Source organism: Melanerpes formicivorus, unplaced genomic scaffold (assembly GCF_026170545.1).
Source record: "Melanerpes formicivorus ecotype bairdi unplaced genomic scaffold, bMelFor1.0.p_v2 SCAF_13, whole genome shotgun sequence".
Classification (NCBI taxonomy): Eukaryota; Metazoa; Chordata; class Aves; order Piciformes; family Picidae; genus Melanerpes; species Melanerpes formicivorus.
The window spans coordinates 20,232,675-20,257,728 of NW_027142365.1; the positions used below are offsets into that span (position 1 = coordinate 20,232,675).

Sequence of the window (25,054 nt, forward strand, 5' to 3'; positions counted from 1 at the left end):
GTCCACAAACTGTGTGCCCACAAGACAAATTGTGTGCCCACAAACTGTGTGCCCACAAACTGTGTGCCCATAGACAAACTGTGTGCCCACAGACAAACTGTGTGCCCATAGACAAACTCTGTGTCCACAGACAAACTGTGTGCCCATAGACAAACTGTGTGCCCACAGACAAACTCTGTGCTCAGCTCAGCTCCATGCCAGTGGCTCAGCAGCAGTTTGATGTGACTGCATCTTAGTACACCAGCTGATGCTCATCAGACCCTTGAGGTCAGTAACTAAAGCAGGAATCAAGACTTTTGCAGGAAGCAGGAAACCAAGAGGTGCTAAACACATTGTCTTAATCTCCCAGCAGGTGATTGGATGAAGCTCTTTTGCTACTGCACAGAAGCAAAGAAAGAGAAAGAACCTCCTTCTGCAGAACGTGGTAGAACAGAGAAAGCTTTGCAGAGTGTCCTACAAAAGCTCTCATGAAATACAGCAGCAGGTGGGAAGGTAAAGCATTCCTCCAGTGTTAAGAAGCAGGTATTTTCCCAAATTGAAGGCATATCAAGTTCCAATAAATTACAAAATGAAATTACAAAGCTTATGGCAATTGGTCACATTCAGTATGTTAGAACTCCAGTGACAGTACAAAAGGATCAGAGCCTCTACAGCCAACAGAGCTCCTTCTGTTGCTGATGGAATCCAGGCAACCCCCCCCCTCATCTGCCTAATGACAAACAGCAGTGGCCCCTCACAACCAACCCAGTGCTTCAGCAGGTGATGTGCAACTGGTGACAGAAACACAGCTTACAGGGCTGCTCCTCCTGGCGACTGGACTCGGCAGGGCTGTCAGCAAGGCCAGCAGTCTCCTCACTTGTCTTGCCTCTCATCCACGTGGCCAGAGAGTAGGACTCAGAATTATCAGAGCAGGCCATCTCCAAAATGTCACATAAGGTGTGGCACAGAAGGTTCTTCTGCTCCTCCTCTGAAAGACCAGAAACCTGCATCAGTCCAGCTGCTTCCCATCACTAGTTAGAGAAGCTACCAGGACATTTTTCATACATTAATGTTACCTAAATCTAAAGCTCATTACCTTTGCCAATTAACAATGTTACATTAGTCTTATCTAAATAATGGACTTTATTACCTTTACCCATTAATGTTACATTAATGTTAGCTAAATAATGGAATTTATTACCTTTACCAATTAATAGTCATAGAATCACAGAACTGGCAGGGCTGGAAGGGACCTCAAGGCTCAGCCAGTTCCAACCCCCCTGCCATGGCCAGGGACACCTCACACTACAGCAGGTTGCTCACAGCCACATCCAGCCTGGCTGCAAACACCTCCAGCCAGGAGGCTTCCACCACCTCCCTGGGCAACCTGTGCCAGGCTCTCACCACCCTCCTGGGGAACAACTTCCTCCTCACAGCCAACCTCAATCTCCCCACTTCTAGTCTTGCTCCATCCCCCCCAGTCCTATCCCTCCCTGACACCCTCACAAGTCCCTCCCCAGCTTTCTTGGGGCCCCCTCCAGATATTGGAGTTGTTATCCAATGGGGTTCATTACCTTTACCAATTAATAATGTAACACAAATGTTATCTAAATAATGAGGTTTATTACCTTTACCAATTAATAATGTTACATTAATGTTATCTAAGGGAGCTTATTAGCTTTACCAGTTAATGATGTTCCATTGTTATCTAAATGATGGAGCTTATTAGCTTTAGCAATTACTGTTACATCAGTGTTACCTAAATGATGGAGCTTATTAGCTTCACCAATTAATGTTACATTAGTCTTACCTAACTGATGGAGCTTATTAGCCTTACCAACTAATGTTACATTAGTGTTACCTAAATGATGGAGCTTATCAGCTTCACCAATTAACAAGGTTACACCAATGTTATCTAAATAATGAGCTTTATTACCTCTGCCAATTAATAGTGCTAATTGCTCTTTTGGCTAGGTTGGACCCAAGGATTTTAAAGCTGTGTTTTAATGTGATTTCCCTTTCCTAAGAGCAGATTCCAGTCACCATCCTTGCAAGAGACAGGAAGCCCCAGGAAGAGCACAGCCCTCACCCATGGGAGTGCAGGAGCACGTGGCACACACACTGGATGCCTCATGAAATGGCAGGGGAGCACAGCTGAGCAACAACTATGAGCTACACTAAATGCTTTCTACTAGGACATGCTCTACAAATAACTCAAATGGAAAAAGCAAAAAGCAAGCAAAGCAAGAGAGTGGTCTCAGTACCTGGACAGTCTCTCCAAGATGACTTCTCGCTGGTAAAAAGCCTCTTCAGGAGGAATGCCTTCGGTACCCAAGCACAAGAGAGGATTAAAATACAAGGCAACAGCAACTCTCACAGCTCACAAGCTCTGTACCAAAGCATTCTGCATGTTATTAGAAGGGTTTCAAGCTGCTCAGCATTCAGTAAGGGAGCCTGAGCCTGCACTGCTGTCTGATCTTTCCCATTCCAACTAACTCCTGAGGTGGCCTCACACCTTTGTGAAGGAGATGGAGTTTGAACCTCGAGTATGCTTTGAGCACACAGAGTGTGTTTCAAACACAGAGGACTCATGCATGGAAACCTCTCCAGACCCACAGGACTGAGCTCATGAAGGCACAAGTACTTTGCAGTACAACTAAGAGTAGAGCAAAGCAACTCCAGTCCCTTGGACAAATCCTTGTAGAAGCTTTTCAGCTTCTACCCTAAACATCACTAAGCACACCAGCTAATGGCCCCATGCTCTTCAACATCTTCATTGATGATCTGGAGGAGGGGATTGAGTCCATCATCAGTAAATGTGCAGATGACACCAAGCTGGGGGGCAGGAGTTGATCTGCTGGAGGGTAGAGAGGCTCTGCAGAGGGACCTGGACAGGCTGGGCAGATGGGCAGAGTCCAAGGGCAGGAGATTGAACACATCCAAGTGCCAGGTTCTGCACACTGGCCACAGCAACCCCAGGCAGTGCTACAGGCTGGGGTCAGAGTGGCTGAGAGCAGCCAGGCAGAAAGGGACCTGGGGGTAGTGGGTGACAGCAGCTGAACATGAGCCTGCAGTGTGCCCAGGCAGCCAGGAGGGCCAATGGCATCCTGGTCTGCATCAGGAAGAGTGTGGCCAGCAGGAGCAGGGAGGTCATTCTGCCCCTGTACACTGCGCTGGTTAGGCCACACCTTAAGTCCTGTGTCCAGTTCTGGGCTCCTCAGGTTAGGAAGGAGGTTGAGATGCTGGAAGGTGTCCAGAGAAGGGCAACAAAGCTGGGGAGGGGCTTGGAGCACAGCCCTGTGAGGAGAGGCTGAGGGAGCTGGGGTTGCTTAGCCTGGAGAAGAGGAGGCTCAGGGGAGACCTTCTTGCTCTCTACAACTACCTGAAGGGAGGTTGTAGCCAGGTGGGGGTTGGTCTCTTCTCTCAGGCAGCCAGCACCAGAACAAGAGGACACAGTCTCAAGCTCTGCCAGGGGAGGTTCAGGCTGGAGGTGAGGAGAAAGTTCTTCACAGAGGGAGTTGCTAGCCATTGGGATGTGCTGCCTGGGGAGGTGGTGGAGTCACCATCCCTGGAGGTGTTCAGGAGGAGACTTGATGGGGTGCTTGGTGCCATGGGATAGTTGTTTAGGTGGTGTTGGATTGGTTGATAGGTTGGACAAGATGATCTTGAACGTCTCTTCCAACCTGGTTTATTCTATTCTATTCTGTAAGCTGTCTCATAACCACTGCCACTCCTAATTCACAGAGCACACCAAATATCTCCCTCTCTGGAGATATTCAAAACCTGCCTGGATGTGCTCCTGTGTGACCTGGTATAGGTGATCCTGCTCTGGCTTGGACTGGATGAGCTTTTGAGGTCCCTTCCAATCCCTGGGACTCTGTGAAATACCTCTGCATCTCCATAGCCATTGCTTTCCACCAACACTGAGGACAGGGTTTGAAAACCAGAGGTGTTCTAAGGGAAGGAAAAAGCAAACAACAACTCTGGAGTCTTTTAAATTGCTCTCTTAGATGCTGCTGCAGGTATTGGCAGCACCTTAAAAACAGCTGCTTCACCTTTCAGTTCTTCCCTGACACCTCTCCCTGCTCTCGTGTCACACATCTTTTGTACACCTTCTCACAAAATCAGGGCTGGAAGGGACCTCAAGGATCAGCCAGATCCAAACCTCTGCCATGGCCAGGGACACCTCACACCACAGCAGGTTGCTCACAGCCACATCCAGCCTGGCTGCAAACACCTCCAGGCAGGAGGCTTCCACCACCTCCCTGGGCAACCTGTGCCAGGCTCTCACCACCCTCATGGGGAACAACTTCTTCCTCACAGCCAATCTGACCCTCCCCTCCTCTAGCTTGGATCCATTCCCCCCCAGTCCTCTTACTACCAACTTCTTTGTCTCCTCCACTCCATAGTTAGGAAATCAAAGTACCACTAATCTGCATGTTGCAAATACTTATTTTAGCACTCCCTCATCCCAATCCACTTTGCAAATTCATGGCTCAAAACCAGCCCAGCTCTGCCTTCTCAGCAAGGTTTTTTTGTCTCCTCCACACTATAATTAAGAAATTAAACCACAGCTCATCTGCATTCATTTTAGTTCCACCCAGAGAGAGAGGGAAAAAAAACCACCCACCAAATTTGGGGCTTACTAAACCATTGCTCTAATCAATGCACCTTACCTGCACAGGGGCAATCACTGCACAAGGGCCACCTTCAAATTGTTCCAGGGCAGTAGATTCAGATTCACTGAAGACAAAGCCTGCCAAATGCAAAAGGGATTTAGTGGAGCAGGTGAACAAGCAGGTGTCTGTATGCTCCTGTGAAGTAACACTTCCTTTACTCATTTTCACAGTCTCACAGTATCACCAAGGTTGGAAGAGACCTCGAGGATCATCAAGTCCAAGCTGTCACCACAGACCTCATGACTGAACCATGGCACCAAGTGACACATCCAATCCCCTCTTGAACACCTCCAGGGATGGGGACTCCACCACCTCCCTGGGCAGCACATCCCAATGGCCAACAACTCTCTTGGTGAAGAACTTTCTCCTCACCTCCAGCCTAAACCTCCCCTGGCACAGCTTGAGACTGTGTCCTCTTGTTCTGGTGCTGGCTGCCTGGGAGAAGAGACCAACCCCCACCTGGCTACAACCTCCCTTCAGGGAGTTGGAGAGAGCAATGAGGTCTCCCCTGAGCCTCCTCTTCTCCAGGCTAAGCAACCCCAGCTCCCTCAGCCTCTCCTCACAGGGCTGTGCTCCAGACCCCTCCCCAGCTTTGTTGCCCTTCTCTGGACACCTTCAAGTCTCTCAATGTCCTTCTTAAACTGAGGGGCCCAGAACTGGACACAGGACTCAAGGTGTGGCCTGAGCAGTGCTGAGCACAGGGCACAATGACTTCCCTGCTCCTGCTGGCCACACTGTTCCTGATGCAGGCCAGGATGCCCTTGGCCTTCTTGGCCCCCTGGGCACACTGCTGGCTCATGTTCAGGCAGCTGTCAATCAGCACCCCCAGGTCCCTCTCTGTTTGGCAGCTCTCAGCCACTCTGACCCCAGCCTGTAGCACTGCATGGGGTTGCTGTGGCCAAAGTGCAGCCCCTGGCACTTGGACTTGTTGAATGCCATCCTGTTGGCCTCTGCCCATCTGTCCAGTCGGTCGAGGTCCCTCTGCAGAGCCCTTCAGCCCTCTAACTGACCAACATCTGCTCCCAGCTTGGTGTCAGCTGCACATTTGCTGATGCCTGACTCAATGCCCTCATCCAGATCATCAATGAAGATGTTAAAGAGCACAGGGCCCAGCACTGATCCCTGGGGCACACCACTGGTGCCTGGCTGCCAGCTGGCTGTGGCACCATTCACCACCACTCTCTGGCTCAGCCTCCAGCCAGTTCCTAACCCAGCTCAGAGTGCTGCTGTCCAAGCCAGGGGCTGACAGCTTGGCCAGCAGTTTGCTGTGGGGGATGGTGTCAAAGGCCTGGCTGAGGTCCAGGCAGACCACATCCACAGCCTGCCCCACATCCACCAGGCAGTCACCTGGGCATGGAAGGAGATCAGGTTGGTCAGGCAGGATCTGCCTTTCCTAAATCCATGCTGGCTGGGCCTGAGCCCTTGGCCATCCTTCAGGTGCAGTGATTGCCCCCAGGATAATCTGCTCCATCACTTTCCCTTTCTTTACACATTAGAGATGCTACCAAGGTCTCTTCCCCCCACCCCCCACCTCGCCCGACACTGCAGCAGCATGTGGTTAAAGGATCTGAAGAAAAAGCCCCAAGCAGGTGTGAATAGAGGCAAAACCCCACAGCAACTGATTGCTTTGATCTCAGCAATGAAATCCTGACCACAAAGAGCCAACAGCTAGGGGTGTGACACAGAAGGGTTTCTAGCAGTAACACTGTCACTGGAGCACTGACTGGCTACTGAAACCAGAGCTTTGATTTTGTTCTGACTCATTTCTCAGCAGAATCAGAGCATGGTTTGTGTTGGAAGGGGCCTTTAAAGGCCAGCTAGCCCAACCTTCCTGCAGGGAACAGGGACAGCTTCAGCTGGAGAGGGTTGCTCACAGCCCCATCCAACCCTGCTTGGAATCAGTTGCAGGGATGGGGCATCCCTGGGCCAGTGTCTCCCCACCCTCAAAGACTTACTCCTTCAATCTAGTCTGAATCTGCCTCTTTGGGTTTGAAACCATCACCCTTGTCCTGTCACAACAAGCCCTGCTAAGAAGTCTGTCCCCAGTCTTCTTATTGGCCCCTTTAAGAACTTCAAGGTCACAAGAAGGTCTCCCTGCAGCCTTCTCTTCCCCAGGCTGAACACCCCCAACCCTCTCAGCCTGGCCTCAGAGCAGAGGAGTTCGCCAGGGGAGGTTTAGACTCGAGGTGAGGAGAAAGTGCTTCCCAGAGAGAGTTGTTAGCCATTGGGATGTGCTGCCCAGGGAGGTGGTGGAGTCCCCATCCCTGGAGGTGTTCAAGAGGGGATTGGATGTGGCACTTGGTGCCATGGTCTAGTCATATGGTCTGTGGTGACAGGTTGGACTGGATTATCTTTGAGGTCTCTTCCAACCTTGGTGATACTGTGAGACTGTGAGTTCCAGCCCTCAGACCTTTTGTGCAGCTTCTTCAAGACCTGCTCTAACAGCTCCAAGTCTCTCCTAAGGCTGACCCAAATAGTAACCAAATAGTTAACCAGAGCTTTGATTTGATTGTGCCTTATGTCTTATTAACCAAATTCATTTGTAAGTGACAGTAATTTGTCTCACACACACAGAGTAATCCCTGGACTGCCTCTGAACACTTCCAGTCCCCATGGTGGGCTCCTCACAACCCCACTCATCTCATGGTGGCCTTACCAATGCCCCTCACAATCTCACTCATCTCATGGTGGCTTATCAATGCTCCTCACAATCTCACTCATCTCATGGTGGCCTTATCAATGCTCCTATTAAGACTGCATTATGCTGAGTAACTCAGATATTCACTTGGAACCACCACTCCCCAGCCTTCCTGTAGCCCCCTTCAGATCCTGGAAGGCCACAATGAGGTCACCTGGGAGCCTTCTCCTCTCCAGCCTGCACAACCCCAACTCCCTCAGTCTGTCCTCACAGCAGAGCAGCTCCAGGCCTCTGCTCCTCCTCGTGGCCCTTCTCTGGACACCTTCCAGCACCTCCACATCCCTCTTGGAACAGGGCCTCCAGACCTGGAGGCAGTACTCCAGGTGGGGTCTCCCCAGAGCTGAGCAGAGGGGGAGAATCACCTCCCTTGCCCTGCTGGCCACACTTCTCCTGCTGCAGCCCAGGATCTGGTTGGCTTTCTGGGCTGCAAGTGCACACTGAGAGCTCCTGGTGAGCTTCTCCTCCCCCAGCACCCCCAAGGCTCTCTCCTCAGGGCTGCTTTCCAGCCAGTCCCTGCCCAGCCTGGATTTGTGCCTGGGATTGCCTCCATCCAGCTGCAGGACCCTGCCCTTGGTCTTGTTGAACCTCATGAGGTTGGCTTGTGCCCACCTGGTCCTGCTCTGGCAGGGGGGTTGCACTCTAAAGATGTCCAGAGGTCCCTTCCAAGCCCCAGCACCCTGTGATCCTCAGTCTGTATTTCAGCACTCCCTTACAGTCACATCCTGGAAGACAGAGCACACCCCAGTGTAATCCCTGCCCAAGCTTTTGTCCCACCTTGCCCTTGCCCCTGTCCTCCAGATAGGGCTGCCCACAGCCTGCATTTCTCATGGGAGAACTGCTCCAGTGGCAGCCCCAGGGGTCCACTCCCTGCTGCTCTGTGCCTAATGCACAGCCATGGACAATCACCTGGAAGCAGCAGACAGAGCAAGGGCCAGCCACTGTCACTGCTGCTGAGGTGCTGAGGGGGCTCAGAGACTGCCCAAGGGCAGCCAGCAAGGAACCAGCAAGCACAGGCAGCAAGTGGGGGCAGGGCTCACAGGGACACACATGCACAGGCTCACAACAGCACTCACTCCTCCCTGCCCACCTCCCACTCCCCAACGCTCTTATCCTGACCTGCTGCCTTATCATAGCCATCCCCAACCCAGCTGTCAGTTTGAACTGGGGAAATGCAGCCTGAGACCTTGCAGCCTGCCACCCTGCTGCATCCCCCCTGCAGCCTGCCACCCTGCAGCCTGCCACCCTGCTGCATCCCCCCTGCAGCCTGCCACCCTGCAGCCTGCCACCCTGCTGCATCCCCCCTGCAGCCTGCCACCCTGCAGCCTGCCACCCTGCTGCATCCTCCCTGCAGCCTGCCACCCTGCTGCATCCCCCCTGCAGCCTGCCACCTGCTGCATCCTCCCTGCAGCCTGCCACCCTGCAGCCTGCCACCCTGCTGCATCCCCCCTGCAGCCTGCCACCCTGCTGCATGCCAGCTGCACCACCCCAGGCAGCAGAAATGCATCCCCCCCCCTGCAGCCTCCCACACTGCTGCATGCCAGCTGCACCACCCCAGGCAGCAGAATGCATCCCCCCCTGCAGCCTGCCACACTGCTGCATGGCAGGGACATCAGCCCCAGCTGCAGAGAGAGCCTCACGGTTTGGAGCCCACATTCCATCCAAGAAATGAGAGGTCTGGGCCCAGATGAAGTGGTTATTCTTGTCTGAGGGCTCAATACACTCACAGTTCCTAAGCTGGCTTCACAGGATCTGACAGAAGGCTCCAGGGCTGGGTTATGGTTATATCTTAAATTGGATATGCAAATGTGCCTTATGAAGATGCCTTTGACATCCAAATCCAACTGCACACTAAGCTGCAGCCTCAGATGCAGGATCACAGCAAGGAGCAAGGAAGCTCCATGAATCCTCCCTCCTTCAGGCCAGGCTTGCTCTGCTGTCACCTCCCTAAGCAGGAACAGCCCCAGCCCCTTCAACCAGCTGAATTAGTTTGTGCAGGCACAAAAAGCACATTCAGGGGGAAGTCTGCCTCTGCTCTGAAGAGTTACTGCATGCACCAAGAGGCTTCTCAGGGTTGCTTTAGTGCTTTACCCACTGCAGCAAGACAAGATACTTGGATGGGGTACCACAACAGCACACTTAAGTCCTGAGTATGTTCCACTTCTTCAGGCTCTTAAGGGAAAGCTTAACCCTGCCCTGGATTAGCTTCCTGAAAGCAAAGAAAACTGAGTGAAAGGCCTTGAGCACAGCCCTGTGAGGAGAGGCTGAGGGAGCTGGGGTTGCTTAGCCTGGAGAAGAGGAGGCTCAGGGGAGACCTCATTGCTCTCTACAACTCCCTGAAGGGAGGTTGTAGCCAGGTGGGGGTTGGTCTCTTCTCCCAGGCAGCCAGCACCAGAGCAAGAGGACACAGTCTCAGACTGTGCCAGGGGAGGTTTAGGCTGGAGGTGAGGAGAAAGTTCTTCCCAGAGAGAGTTGTTCATCATTGGAATGTGCTGCCCGGGGAGGTGGTGGAGTCCCCATCCCTGGAGGTGTTCAAGAGGGGATTGGATGTGGCACTTGGTGCCATGGTCTAGTCATGAGGTCTGTGGTGACAGGTTGGACTTGATGAGCTTTGAGGTCTCTTCCAACCTTGGTGACTCTGTGATACTGTGAGACTGAGTATGAACCAAGAGAGTGAATGAAAAGCCTGAGACAGGCAGTGCCAGGCTGGCAGCTCACAGGACCACAGAGCTGGTTTGCTTAGCAAACACCTTCAAGATCACGGAGCCCAACCACCACCAAACACTACTGAACGTGCTGCTAAGCCATGTCCAGCAGCACCACATCTCCACAGCCTTTAGACACCTCCAGGGGTGATGATTCAACCACTTCCCAGGGCAGCCTCTCCCAGAACTGCAGAACCCTTCCAGGAGAAGAAACTTTCCCTGATCTCCAACTTCAGCCTCCCCTGGCACAACCTGAGGCCATTTCCTCTGGCTCTCTGAGAGCACACAAGCACAGGCAAGCCCCAGGTGTGACAGCCAAGGCAACACTTCCTTGCTGCTTACCTAAATGCTGCTTAATGACCACCCAGGGTCTAAAGGCTCCTCAGCACAAAGCTGGGATTCAGGGGTTGTGGTCTGCCTTTGTGGAAACCTCTCCAAACTCTGAAGTCAGACTCCAGCAGCATTTCAGAAAGCAGAGGTCTGAGGTCTAGCTGGGGTCAGGTCTGCCTCAGCCTGCAAGTGCACCTCCTTACCCTGTTTTGCCCTCCACAATACTCAGGCAATCTGTAGACACTCAGCAGCTCCATGCTCCTCCTGGACTGCTAGGAATGGCCTGGCCACCCTTTGAGCTACCCACTAAGGCTGGCACCTCTGATGCAGACACACTACACCCTAAAAAGAGGCTGCAGTGAGGAGGGGCTTGGTCACTTCTCCCCAGTATCAGGGTGACAGAACAAGAGGCAGTGGCCTGAAATTGTGCCAGGAGAAGGTTAGGCAGGAGATGAGGAAAAACTTCTGTATGGAAAACATGGACAGGGATTGGCAGAGGCTGCCCAGGGAGGTGGTGGAGTCCCCATGCCTGGGGGTGCTGAAGAAGTGTGTGGCCATGGCACCTCAGGACATGGTTTAGTGGCCACAGCGGTGTTAGGTCAATGGTTGGACTCAGTGATGCTGGAGGATTCTGTGACTCTCTGATGCTACTGTACCTCCTACCCAGCCACACTGCTAACAGCTCAGGAGCAAACCAGCAGTGAGACAGCCAAAAGAGTATGTCTGGGGTTTGGAATCTGCTTGCCTCTCCCTCACAGTGCTCACCACCTGCCTCCAGGCAGCACCAGGCACTGTCACTGCCATTAGTTTGCCTTGGCATTCACCTTCAGTCCTGGGGCCACTTCTGGGCTCCTCAGGTTAGGAAAGATGTTGAGCTGCTGGAAGGTGTCCAGAGAAGGGCAACAAAGCTGGGGAGGGGTCTGGAGCACAGCCCTGTGAGGAGAGGCTGAGGGAGCTGGGGTTGCTTAGCCTGGAGAAGAGGAGGCTCAGGGGAGACCTTCTTGCTCTCTACAACTCCCTGAAGGGAGGTTGTAGCCAGGTGGGGGTTGGTCTCTTCTCCCAGGCACCCAGCACCAGAACAAGAGGACACAGTCTCAGGCTGTGCCAGGGGAGGTTTAGGCTGGAGGTTAGGAAGAAGTACTACACAGAGAGAGTGATTGCCCATTGGGATGTGCTGCCCAGGGAGGTGGTGGAGTCACCATCCCTGGAGGTGTTCAGGAGGAGACTTGATGGGGTGCTTGGTGCCATGGGTTAGTTGATTAGGTGGTGTTGGATTGGTTGGTAGGTTGGACATGATGATCTTGAAGGTCTCTTCCAACCTGGTTAATTCTATTCTATTCTATTCTATTCTATTCTATTCTATTCTATTCTATTCTATTCTATTCTATTCTATTCTATTCTATTCTATTCTATTCCATTCCATTCCATTCCATTCCATTCCATTCCACTCCATTCCATTCCACTCCATTCCATCCTATCCCATCTGCCTGTTTCTAACCAGGAAGTACTTCTGCTGACCTCCATGACACTCTACACCTTACTAACACTGTCCCTCTGCAGAGGACACTGGACACCCTCCAGTGTCTTCACTCTGTCCAAGAGTCAGTTCCAGGTGAATGGCAGACATGCACCAGGAGGCAGAGCAGAACCCCCTGCTCCCCCTGCTCCAGCCCACCTAGGGAGATGATGTGCTGCCCATGTCTTTGTCCTGCTCCTTGCTGAGCCAGCCTCTCACCATGGAACTTCATTGTCTCACTATGGCATTTAGTTCCCTCTTTTGGGATGAGGTTCAACAAGGATAAGAGCAGAGTCCTGACCTGGGCAGGGAGAATAACCTGCAGCAGTACAGGCTGGGAGGAGACCTGCTGGAGAGCAGCCCCAAGGAGAAGGAGCTGGGAGTGCTGGTGGGCAGCAAGTTCTGCATGGGACAGCAATGTGCCCTGGGGGCCAAGAAGGCCAATGGGATCCTGGGGGGCATTCAGAGGAGTGTGGCCAGCAGAGCCAGGGAGGTTCTCCTCCCTCTCTACTCTGCCCTGCTGAGACCTCACCTGGAATATTGCATCCAGTTCTGGGCTCCCCAGCTCAGAAGGGACAGGGATCTGCTGGAGAGAGTCCAAGGGAAGGCTGCAAGGATGCTGCAGGGACTGCAGCACTGCCTGGGGAGGAGAGGCTGAGAGCCCTGGGGCTGTTCAGTCTGGAGAGGAGAAGGCTGAGAGGGATCTGATCAATGTCTATCAATAGCTGAGGGCTGGGGGGCAGGAAGGAAGGGACAGGGACAGCCTCTGCTCACTGTGCCCTGGGATAGGCCAAGGAGCAATGGATGGAAACTGCAGCACAGGAGGTTCTACCTCAACATGAGGAGGAACTTCTTGACTGTGAGGGTCCCAGAGGCCTGGAGCAGGCTGCCCAGAGAGGTTGTGGAGTCTCCTTCTGTGGAGCCTTTGCAGCCCTGTCTGGATGTGTTCCTGTGTGACCTGTGCTGTCTTAATGTTTCATCCTTTCTCTGGAGCTGGGTCTGGAAGAACAAACACACTGTGGGGATGGCACTGCAGATCCAAAGTGGAGTTTTTGCTTTTTCTGGGAGAACAAAACCACCAAAGAAAAGAACCTGTCCTCACCCAGAAAAGACAGCAGCATCTACACCAAAACCCCTCTTAACATCTTGTGGGTAATGAGCCAGGAAGTCCTGGGAGGGTTGGAGGAAAGCATCCAAATCACCTGGTAGCTGCCCCTGAATTGGGCAACAAGGAAACAGGGCAAAGATCACAATGTCCCTGCCTTCTGTCACACCTCTGTGACAACAATCCAACCAAACCTGCTCTCTGAAACTCCTGAATTCTGACTGAGGCTTCTGCATCTGCACCCTGCTGAAAGCCTTCCTTGTGAGCCTTTTGTGACCTTTTTATCACAGCTCACAGGGTGTTAGGGCTTGGAAGGGACCTCTGGAGAGCTTCCAGTCCAACCCCTGCCAGAGCAGGAGCAGAGAATCCAGCACAGGGCACACAGGAACACATCCAGACAGGGCTGCAAAGGCTCCAGAGCAGGAGACTCCACAACCTCTCTGGGCAGCCTGCTCCAGGCCTCTGGGAGCCTCACAGTCAAGAAGTTCCTCTTCATGTTGAGCTGGAACCTCCTGTGCTGCAGTTTCCATCCACTGCCCCTTGGCCTATCCCAGGGCACAGTGAGCAGAGGCTGTCCCTGTCCCTTCCTTCCTGAGCCCCAGCCCTCAGCTATTGATAGACATTGATCAGATCCCTCTCAGCCTTCTCCTCTCCAGACTGAACAGCCCCAGGGCTCTCAGCCTCTCCTCCCCAGGCAGTGCTGCAGTCCCTGCAGCATCCTTGTAGCCCTCCCTTGGACTCTCTCCAGCAGATCCCTGTCCCTCCTGAGCTGGGGAGCCCAGAGCTGGATGCAGTATTCCAGGTGGGGCCTCAGCAGGGCAGAGCAGAGGGGGAGGAGAACCTCCCTGGCTCTGCTGGCCACACTCCTCTGAATGCAGCCCAGCCTGTACTGCTGCAGGTCATTCTTCCTTCCCAGCTGCAGGACTCTGCACTTATCCTTACTGAACCTCATTAGGTTCTTCTTTGCCCAGCTCTCAGCCTGTCCAAGTCTCTGAATGGCCTTTTGTAGTCTTTTATATTAAGTCTGTTGGTCATCCCCCAAGTAAAGCTGGACTCTCTGGCACCAGGAGCTTTCTGAAAGCAAGGCCACTGTCTCTTCAGAGAGTCCTCTCTGGGCCCAGGCAGCAGCAGAGTTGCAGGGTTCATTATTCAGATGGCTGTGTCACAGCCACTTCACATTTTTACTGCTCTGGGTGCACTCCAACCACATCAGCTGGAGAAAACAATCCTCTTAACCTCACCCAGGCGCTGTCAGGGCTGGGCTGGCCACTGACTGAGTGCCAGAGGCTCCCTATGGAGCCCTCTGCCTTCCCAAAGGGGAGAGACAGGGAACAAGGGAGAGAGGCTGATGGGGTGGGAAGGAAAATAATGAAAATAGTAACAGTACACTGAAACAGAGAGATAAAGCAGTCTGGAACCCAGCCCCTGATGGCAATCAGTCACTGTCACCGCTTGGTGCTGGGGCACCAGTCCCAGCCTGGACTCAGCAATAGATGGGGACCAGGATCAGGCTGGATTCTGGAACTGGGTTCAGGAATCCATGCACAGGGATCAGAGGCAGAACAGAGAGAGTCCTCCTTTGATGCTGGCCACTGAAGAAGCAGCAGAGAAGAACTTGACCCTGCTGACCCCTCAGCTTCATGATGTCCATGGGCTGGAATCCCTCAAGGCTCAGCTGAGGGTCACCTGCACTCTCCCCTCCTCCCCACAGCTGCAGCCTTTGCCCCTGCACCCCCACAGGATGCAGCAGTGCCCTTGGTCTGCACCCCAGCCCTTGGCACTGCCCAGAGCCATGGAGCATTGTCAGTGCTGGCAGCAGCCACTGAAGGTGGCCTGAGCTGCAGAGAGTGCAGCTGCTGAGCTGGGGCTGAGCTGGGACAGGGCAGCAGGGAGCAGGATCAGGCCTGGTCAAGCTCAGAGCACAACAGTATTTAGGCCATTTAAGAGCTGTTCTGTGTGTAGCTACTCAGGTGCTGGAGTGCCTGTGTGAGGCCATAAGCCAGCCAGGCCTGAACTGAGAAGAGAATTAGTCCTGCCCTAACTCAAGGACCAGTCTGGTCTAGAAGGAGGTGCCCCAGCCCCTGGCAGGGCAATTGGAACGGAATGATCTTTAAGGACCCTTCCAACCCAAACTATTCTGTGACTCTTCAGTGAATGGCATGTTCTAGTCTCCTATGAAGTTGTGCCTGACAGGTAATGGCACAGAGACTCCCTCAAAACAAGTGTTCTTCTGCCTCAAAGCCTAACATTCCACTCAGCAAGCCCCATAAAAGGCTTTGCCTCCTTCAAAATGAATTCATGAGCTCAGGAACACCACACCCTGGGGAGGAACCATTCCACTGTTGAGCTGTGTATATCAAACCTGTGCACAACCTACCATTTACACAGCACAGAAAGGACTTGGACAGGCTGAAGCAGCAAGATGTGGTTATTTTGTCTGAAAAGAGAGTATCACCCCCCCAAAACCAACACAGCACTCCCAGGGAGGACAGAAGCTTCCAGCAGACAATGCAGCAGGGGAGTTCCTCCCTGGAGAAGGCTGTTGGGCAGCTGCTCTCAGCAGCACAGCCCTGCTCTCCTCTGGAGCTGCTGCTGCTGCTGCCCCAGGCTGTAGTGTGGCTTGCATTAGCAGGGAAGACCTACTGTCAGAACAGAACAGAACAGAACAGAATAGAATAGAATAGAATAGAATAGAATAGAATAGACCAGTTTGGAAGAGACCTTCAAGATCATCGAGTCCAACCTTTCATCCAACACCACCTAATCAACTAACCCATGGCACCAAGCACCCCATCAAGTCTCCTCCTGAACACCTCCAGTGATGGTGACTCCACCACCTCCCTGGGCAGCACATTCCAATGGCTAACAGCTCTCTCTGGGAAGAACTTCCTCCTCACCTCCAGCCTAAACCTCCCCTGGCACAGCCTGAGACTGTGTCCTCTTGTTCTGGTGCTGGCTGACTGGGAGAAGAGACCAACCCCCACCTGGCTACAACCTCCCTTCAGGGAGTTGGAGACAGCAAGAAGGTCTCCCCTGAGCCTCCTCTTCTCCAGGCTAAGCAGCCCCAGCTCCCTCAGCCTCTCCTCACAGGGCTGTGCTCCAGACCCCTCCCCAGCTTTCTTACCCTTCTCTGGACACCTTCCAGCAGCTCAACCTCCTTCCTAAACTGAGGGTCCCAGAACTGGACACAGGACTCAAGGTGTGGCCTAAGCAGTGCAGTGTACAGGGGCAGAATGACCTCCCTGCTCCTGCTGGCCACACTCTTCCTGATGCAGGCCAGGATGCCCTTGGCCCTCCTGACCACCTGGCCACACTGCAGGCTCATGTTCAGCCTATCATCAATCAGCACCCCCAGGTCCCTCTCTGCCTGGCTGCTCTCAGCCACTCTGACCCCAGCCTGTAGCACTGCCTGGGGTTGCTGTGGCCAATTTGCAGCACCTGGCACTTGGCCAATAAAAGCCAATCTGGGGATGTGTAAATGCATCAGATCAGAAAGTGAGCTCCAGGCATGCATTTAACAACAACAAAAAGGCAATCTGGAAAGAACAGGGAAGAAAAAGGAAGTTTTGAATCCAGCTCTCAGCTTGGAAGCTGGAAGAGGATCCAGGCACAACAAAGCATTCCACACTGCACATTACACACACACACAGAGTGTTGCACTAACAGCTGCGTGCTCTGCTCTGGAGGGTCAGGGGGTGCTCTGGAAAGACTGTGCCATAGCTCTGTCCAAAGAGCACTGGAGAGCAGGTTAGGCCATTCTGAAAGGATGCTGTGCTCACATCTGTCAGCCAGCCACAGAGTGCAGACCTGGGGCTGCAGGCCTTAGGGCTGGTCTGAACAGCAGCTCTATAGATGGAGATTGTACCTTAGATCCCTAAAGAAAATCACTCCTGACATGAGTGCTGACATGGGTGCTTCCTTGGCATGTGCTCCTGCTACCTCCTTCCAAGATATCCTAAATCAGTGCCAGGAAACAATGAAGTGCAGCCTCAACTACACAGCACACACAGGTGAGCAGGCTCAGCACTGTGCCCAGCTCCACACTGCACACCCAGCTGAGCAGGCTCAGCACTGTGCCCAGCTCCACACTGCACACCCAGCTGAGCAGGCTCAGCACTGTGCCCAGCTCCACACTGCACACCCAGCTGAGCAGGCTCAGCACTGTGCCCAGCTCCACACTGCACACCCAGCTGAGCAGGCTCAGCACTGTGCCCAGCTCCACACAGCACACCCAGCTGAGCAGGCTCAGCACTGTGCCCAGCTCCACACTGCACACCCAGCTGAGCAGGCTCAGCACTGTGCCCAGCTCCACACTGCACACCCAGCTGAGCAGGCTCAGCACTGTGCCCAGCTCCACACTGCACACCCAGCTGAGCAGGCTCAGCACTGTGCCCAGCTCCACACTGCACACCCAGCTGAGCAGGCTCAGCACTGTGCCCAGCCCCACACTGCACACCCAGCTGAGCAGGCTCAGCACTGTGCCCAGCTCCACACTGCACACCCAGCTGAGCAGGCTCAGCACTGTGCCCAGCTCCACACTGCACACCCAGCTGAGCAGGCTCAGCACTGTGCCCAGCTCCACACTGCACACCCAGCTGAGCAGGCTCAGCACTGTGCCCAGCCCCACACTGCACACCCAGCTGAGCAGGCTCAGCCCTCAGCACTGTGCCCAGCTCCACACTGCACACCCAGCTGAGCAGGCTCAGCACTGTGCCCAGCTCCACACTGCACACCCAGCTGAGCAGGCTCAGCCCTCAGCACTGTGCCCAGCTCCACACTGCACACCCAGCTGAGCAGGCTCAGCACTGTGCCCAGCTCCACACTGCACACCCAGCTGAGCAGGCTCAGCCCTCAGCACTGTGCCCAGCTCCACACTGCACACCCAGCTGAGCAGGCTCAGCCCTCAGCACTGTGCCCAGCTCCACACTGCACACCCAGCTGAGCAGGCTCAGCACTGTGCCCAGCTCCACACTGCACACCCAGCTGAGCAGGCTCAGCACTGTGCCCAGCTCCACACTGCACACCCAGCTGAGCAGGCTCAGCACTGTGCCCAGCTCCACACTGCACACCCAGCTGAGCAGGCTCAGCCCTCAGCACTGTGCCCAGCTCCACACTGCACACCCAGCTGAGCAGGCTCAGCCCTGTGCCCAGCTCCACACTGCACACCCAGCTGAGCAGGCTCAGCACTGTGCCCAGCTCCACACTGCACACCCAGCTGAGCAGGCTCAGCCCTCAGCACTGTGCCCAGCCCCACACTGCACACCCAGCTGAGCAGGCTCAGCCCTCAGCACTGTGCCCAGCTCCACACTGCACACCCAGCTGAGCAGGCTCAGCACTGTGCCCAGCTCCACACTGCACACCCAGCTGAGCAGGCTTGGCTCTGAGAGCTTCCTGCAGAGCTGACTGCAGTTCTGGCCCAGCAGCCATGGTGGGTAAGGAGCTTGGTGCATGAGGAGGACTCCTGGAACACTGCTGTCTTCACCAGGAGACTGCCTCCTTCCAGTCTTCCAATGCTCAGCACCCTCCCTCCCTGTCTCTCCCCCAGTGTACATGATGGTTCTCAGCTTGCAAAGGGTTTGGGAGATCAGAAGGAGCTGAAATAAGCAGCAGTGCTGGCCCTGCTCTCAAGCCTCCCAACACCAAAGAGTTTCTGGATGCTTCCTGTAGATGGGATTTGGATCAAAGGTCTCCTTTCAGCCTCCAATTCCCTGGAAATACCAAAGCTTGCTTTCTCCATTGGGGTTTTGGAAACATTCTTGCTGAAGAAGTGCTGAGAATGCTGCTTCACAGCAGGCACTGCTGCAGCACCTCTGCAGCAGCACAGGAAGCTGGGGGGAGGTCTGCTGCTCATACAGAACATCAGCCTGACTCTGGATTCCCAGCACCACACCTCCAAATCACACAGTAGCTTATTGCCAGGAGCCTGTGCTGCACAAAACTGACAAGAGGCTGTGGAGAGGGGAACAGCCTGGCTACACTGCACAGTTACAGACTTCCCCTATACACACAGAGGAATTAATAGCCCCTGGCCAGGAGACACCAAGCACACAGGAGGCCCTTTGCATCAATCTCCCCTCTGATAACAGATGTGGGGCTTGACAAGACAGCCCAGGGACAGCTCCCAGACAAACTGCCTTGGAGAGGTCAATGCTGGCAATCTCACATTGCCTCTTGAAGAAGTCATAGGGCCAGGAGGGCCTAATCCATGAGGAATTAGTTGGGGACCTGCTGAGCCCCTTGGACACTCACAAGTCCATGGGACTGGATGGGATCCATCCCAGGGTGCTGAGGGAGCTGGCAGATGAGCTGCCAAGTGCTCTCCATCATTCTCCTCCAATCCTGGCTCACAGGTGAGGTCCCAGGTGACTGAAACTGGCCAATGTGGTCCCCATCCACAAGAAGGGTCGGATGGAGGAACCTGGGAACTCCAGGCCTGGCAGCCTGACCTCAGTGCCAGGGAAAGTGATGGAGCAGATTATCCTGGGGGCAATAACTGCACCTGAAGGATGGCCAAGGGCTCAGGTCCAGCCAGCATGGATTTAGGAAGGGCAGATCCTGCCTGACCAACCTGATCTCCTTCCATGCCCAGGTGACTGCCTGGTGGATGTGGGGCAGGCTGTGGATGTGGTCTGCCTGGACTGCAGCAAGGCCTTTGACACCATCCCCCACAGCAAACTGCTGGCCAAGCTGTCAGCCCCTGACTGGGACAGCAGCTCTCTGAGCTGGGTTAGGAACTGGCTGGAGGCTGAGCCCAGAGAGTGGTGGTGAATGGTGCCACAGCCAGCTGGCAGCCAGGCACCAGTGGTGTGCCCCAGGGAGCAGTGCTGGGCCCTGTGCTCTTTAACATCTTCATTGATGATCTCGATGAGGGATTGAGTCCATCATCAGCAAGTTTGCAGCTGACACCAAGCTGGGAGCAGATGTTGGTCAGTTAGAGGGCTGAAGGGCTCTGCAGAGGGACCTTGCCAGGCTGGACAGATGGGCAGAGTCCAACAGGATGGCATTCAACAAGTCCAAGTGCCAGGGGCTGCACTTTGGCCACAGCAACCCCAGGCAGAGCTACAGGCTGGGGGCAGAGTGGCTGAGAGCTGCCAAACAGAGAGGGACATGGGGGTGCTGATTGACAGCTGCCTGAACATGAGCCAGCAGTGTGCCCAGGGGGCCAAGAGGGCCAATGGCATCCTGGCCTGCATCAGGAACAGTGTGGCCAGCAGGAGCAGGGAGGTCATTGTGCCCTGTGCTCAGCACTGCTCAGGCCACACCTTGAGTCCTGTGTCCAGTTCTGGGTTCCTCACTTTAGGAAGGACATTGAGAGACTTGAAGGTGTCCAGAGAAGGGCAACAAGGCTGGGGAGAGGTCTGGAGCACAGCCCTGTGAGGAGAGGCTGAGGGAGCTGGGGTTGCTTAGCCTGGAGAAGAGGAGGCTCAGGGGAGACCTTCTTGCTCTCTACAACTACCTGAAGGGAGGTTGTAGCCAGGTGGGGGTTGGTCTCTTCTCCCAGGCAAGCAGCACCAGAACAAGAGGACACAGTCTCAAGCTGTGCCAGGGGAGGTTTAGACTCGAGGTGAGGAGGAAGTTCTTCCCAGAGAGAGCTGTTAGCCATTGGAATGTGCTGCCCAGGGAGGTGGTGGAGTCCCCATCCCTGGAGGTGTTCAAGAGGGGATTGGATGTGGCACTTGGTGCCATGGTCTGGTCATGAGGTCTGTGGTGACAGCTTGGACTCGATGATCCTCGAGGTCCTTTCCAACCTTAGTGATACTGTGAGACTGAGATGAGCAGAGGGCTGGAGCACCTCTCCTGTGAGAACAGACTGAAGGAGTTGGGGCTGTTCAGTCTGGAGAAGAGAAGGCTCCCAGGTGACCTCATTGTGGCCTTCCAGCATCTGAAGAGGGCTACAGGAAGGCTGGGGAGGGACTGCTCAGGATCTCAGGTGGTGATAGGACTAGGGGGAATGGAATGAAGCTGGAGGTGGGGAGATTGAGGCTGGAGGGGAGGAGGAAGTTCTTCCCCATGAGAGTGGTGAAGCCCTGGAATGGGTTGTCCAGGGAGGTGGTTGGGGCCCTGTCCCTGGAGGTGTTTAAGGCCAGGCTGGATGAGGCTGTGGCCAGGCTGATCTAGTGTGGGGTGTCCCTGCCCATGGCAGGGGGTTGGAACTAGATGATCCTTGTGGTCCCTTCCAACCCTGACTGATTCTGTGATACTATGATTTACCTTTTTAGCATCAGCTTCTTTATGTGACTTTGCACACACCAGCACTGCACCCAGCCCCACAGGCACATTTTGGCAAGGAATGGTGCTTCAAGAGCATTAACTGATTTGCTGGGGGAATGGCTTTGCCAAGCCTGCCTCAGTTCTTGAACTCAGAGGCAGCTTGGCATTTTTCCCTCCAAATATTGCTCACTGAATTATCTGAACACAGATTAACCCAGGGGGAAAAAAAAGAGATGACAGTCTGGTAATGCACCTCATGTCCTGGGAGAGGTGAGAAGCTGTGCAGCTCCCACATCACAGAACACATCAGGCTGGGAGAGACCGCCAGGCTCAGCCAGTCCAACCTCCACCCAGCACTGCAGGCTCAACACCAAACCATGGCCCTAAGCACCAGCTCCACACACTGCTTCAACACCTCCAGGGATGGGGACTCCAGCACTGCCCTGGCCACAACATTCCAAGGCCTCAGAACCCTTCCAGGCAAGAAAGATTTCCTAGCATCCAGCCTGAACCTCCCCTGGGGCAGCTTGCAACCATTGCCTCTGCTCCTGGCCCTTGACACCAAGGAGCAGAGGCTGTCCCCTCCTCACTGCAACCTCCCTGCAGGGAGCTGCAGAGAGCAAGGAGGTCTCCCTCAGCCTCCTCTTCTCCAGCCTCAACACCCCCAGCTCCCTCAGCCCCTCCTCTAGCCCAGGGGCTCCAGGCCCTTCTCCAGCCTGCCTGCCCTGCTCTGCACAGGCTCCAGCCCCTCAGTGTCCTTCCTGCAGGGAGGGCCCAGAGCTGAACACAGCACTCCAGCTGTGGCCTCCCCAGTGCTGAGCACAGGGGGATGATCCCCTCCCTGGCCCTGCTGCCCACCCTGCTTCTGACCCAGGCCAGGATGCCTTTGGCTTTCAATATCACACATGGATCTACTGAAACTATACAACTCATGCTGAAAAGCCCAGAGAGCAAAGGACAACTTTACCCTGAGACCTGAGGGCATTGAATATTTTTTCCCCCACTCTCATTGATTATCTTTCTCCAGGGATTAGAGCTGTTTTGATTGTGGTCTTTAGAACCTTTAGCAGAATTCTTCAAAGCCCATATCAAAAGGACACAGGCTGGAGAGTGTCCAGAAAAGGCCAGGAGAATGATCAGAGGCCTGGCAGCCCTGCCCTGGGAGGAAAGGCTGAGGTTGTTCAGCCTTCAGCAGAGCAGGCTGAAGGGAGACCTTATTGCCATGGATACAGGACATAAAGGGTGGCTGCCAGGAGCATGGAGACTCCCCTGGTACAAGGAGTGCCCTGGAGCAGACAAGGGCTGGTGGGGACAAGGGACTGCTGGGGAGATTCCCTTTGGACTGCAGGAGGAAATGGTTCCCCATGAGCACAGTCAGGGACTGGAATCATCTCCCCAGGGCAGCAGTGCAGTCCCCTACCCTGGGCAGTGTAAGACTCAGCTTGCCAGGGGGCTGGGGCAGCTCCCTGCAACTGCAGCACCACCTGGATAGGCTGGAGCAGGTGAGCCCTGGGGGCCCTTCCAGCCTGGCCCTGCGTGACAGTTAGTTACAGAGAAGGTTATTCTTCACTTCCAGAGAAGGTTATTCTTCACTTCCTTCCACCAGCAGAGACACACAAACTGATCTCTTGCACAGCTTGTTCATCTCTGTACTACACCTTGCAACTGCAGTGCAGACAGGGTGCCAGAAAGTCTCCACCAGGAAGAAACTACATCCCGGTTCCATAATGTAAATGTGGAAAGCACACCTCAGGAGCAGCCCGAGGTGGTGGTGGTTGTGGCTTCGGCTCTCGCCAGGCGCTCAGGGCAGCACACCTGCGCTGCTGCGGCCACACAGCCGCCCCGAGCCCGGCCCCACGTGTGCCAGCTCTGCGCCACCCCCACCCTGTCCGCAGGAGAACCCCCACAACGAAACCAACGCGACAGGCAGCTGTGCTGACCCTGCCACCGGCAGCTGTGCTGACCCTGCCACCGGCAGCTGTGCTGACCCTGCCACGGGCCGTGCTGACCCTGCCACAGGCAGCTGTGCTGACCCTGCCACAGGCAGCTGTGCTGACCCTGCCACAGGCAGCTGTGCTGACCCTGCCACCGGCAGCTGTGCTGACCCTGCCACGGGCCGTGCTGACCCTGCCACAGGCAGCTGTGCTGACCCTGCCACGGGCCGTGCTGACCCTGCCACCGGCAGCTATGCTGACCCTGCCACGGGCCGTGCTGACCCTGCCACAGGCAGCTGTGCTGACCCTGCCACGGGCCGTGCTGACCCTGCCACAGGCAGCTGTGCTGACCCTGCCACGGGCCGTGCTGACCCTGCCACAGGCAGCTGTGCTGACCCTGCCACGGGCCGTGCTGACCCTGCCACCGGCAGCTATGCTGACCCTGCCACGGGCCGTGCTGACCCTGCCACAGGCAGCTGTGCTGACCCTGCCACGGGCCGTGCTGACCCTGCCACAGGCAGCTGTGCTGACCCTGCCACCGGCCGTGCTGACCCTGCCACAGGCAGCTGTGCTGACCCTGCCACGGGCCGTGCTGACCCTGCCACAGGCAGCTGTGCTGACCCTGCCACGGGCCGTGCTGACCCTGCCACCGGCAGCTGTGCTGACCCTGCCACCGGCAGCTGTGCTGACCCTGCCACCGGCAGCTGTGCTGACCCTGCCACCGACCCTGCCGACCCTGCCACCGGCCCTGCCGACCCTGCCATCGGCAGTGCCGACCCTGGCACCGGCCCTGCCGACCCTGCCATCGGCAGTGCCGACCCTGGCACCGGCAGTGCTGACCCTGCCACCGGCCGTGCCGACCCTGGCACCGGCCCTGCCGACCCTGGCACCGGCCCTGCCGACCCTGGCACCGGCAGTGCTGACCCTGCCACCGGCCCTGCCGACCCTGGCACCGTCCGTGCAGCAGCCGGGCAGAGGCTGCCCCGTGCCAGCCAGACGTTTCCTGCGCTGCTCCTCCCCGCAGCTCCTCTGCTCTCTGCGGCTAGAGACCAGCGCGCTGCAGAAACGGCTGCCGGGCAGGTGAAACTGCTGCATCATTTCTCCCGCGGCGGCACGGCAACGGCAACGCCAACAACGACCGCCCCAGCCGGCGCCGCCCGCCGCCAGGCACACCGGCACCGACCCACGGCGACGCGCAGCCCCGGGGGCAGGCGGCAGGCGCGGGGGTGTGTCCGGGCAGGTGGGCCCAGGACGGCGGGGCGGGGCGGGCCGAGGAAAGCCCCCCCCGAGGGAGCAGGCCGGGCAGGCGCGGAGGCTGGGGAAGGGCCGGGCGGGGAACGGGGGAGCGGGGCGGCGGCGCGCGCCAGGTACCTTGCGCCCAACGGCAGAAGATGGTGTCGGCCAGCCCGCGGGGCCCGGCCTTCTTGCCCCACACCAGGTGGACCAGCTCCTGGCCCGCCTCGGACATGACGGGGCGGCGGCGGCCCTGGGAGCGGGCGGGCGAGGCGTTCCCGGCGGCGGAGGCGGCGGCGGCCCAGGCAGCCGCGGCCCCTGCGCAGGGGCGGGGCCGGGCGGAGCGCGCGCGCGGGGGGCGGGGCCTCGCCGGCGCCGCGCGGAGCTGCGCGTGCCCGGGACGCCGCTTCCGCTTTCCCAGCAGGCCCCGCGGCCCGGCCAGCGCCGGAAGCAGGGCGGCGGCCGCGGGGGCCCGGCGGGAAGGCAGCCCAGCCCAGCCCAGCCCAGCCCGCTCCCCTGCCCTGCTCCCCTGCCCTAGCGGCAGGCCGCATGGCGCCGAGGCCGCAGGACGCGCCGCGCAGGGCACCGCCGCTGGCCTCATCGGTGCGTGCGGGCTTGGGCGGGCGGCTGGCAGCTGGCTGGGCCTGTCGGTGAACGCAGCCGGGAG

The 25,054-nt window shown here is 56.1% G+C and overlaps 1 protein-coding gene across 1 annotated transcript in view; it reads right to left on the bottom strand.

Annotated features, from left to right (window-relative positions):
* The window catches only part of MINDY3 (MINDY lysine 48 deubiquitinase 3), a 64,670-nt gene extending 39,977 nt beyond the window's left edge, over window positions 1–24,693 (bottom strand). Inside the window, exons 1-4 of the mRNA XM_068146380.1 lie at window positions 24,526–24,693; window positions 4,656–4,735; window positions 2,244–2,301; window positions 794–967 (exon numbers count right to left, since the gene is read on the bottom strand). Of these exons, the coding sequence (XP_068002481.1) occupies window positions 794–967; window positions 2,244–2,301; window positions 4,656–4,735; window positions 24,526–24,622 (409 nt within the window). The 5' untranslated portion in view covers window positions 24,623–24,693. The remainder of the gene's footprint in view (window positions 1–793; window positions 968–2,243; window positions 2,302–4,655; window positions 4,736–24,525) is intronic.
* Window positions 24,694–25,054: the final 361 nt, after the last annotated feature.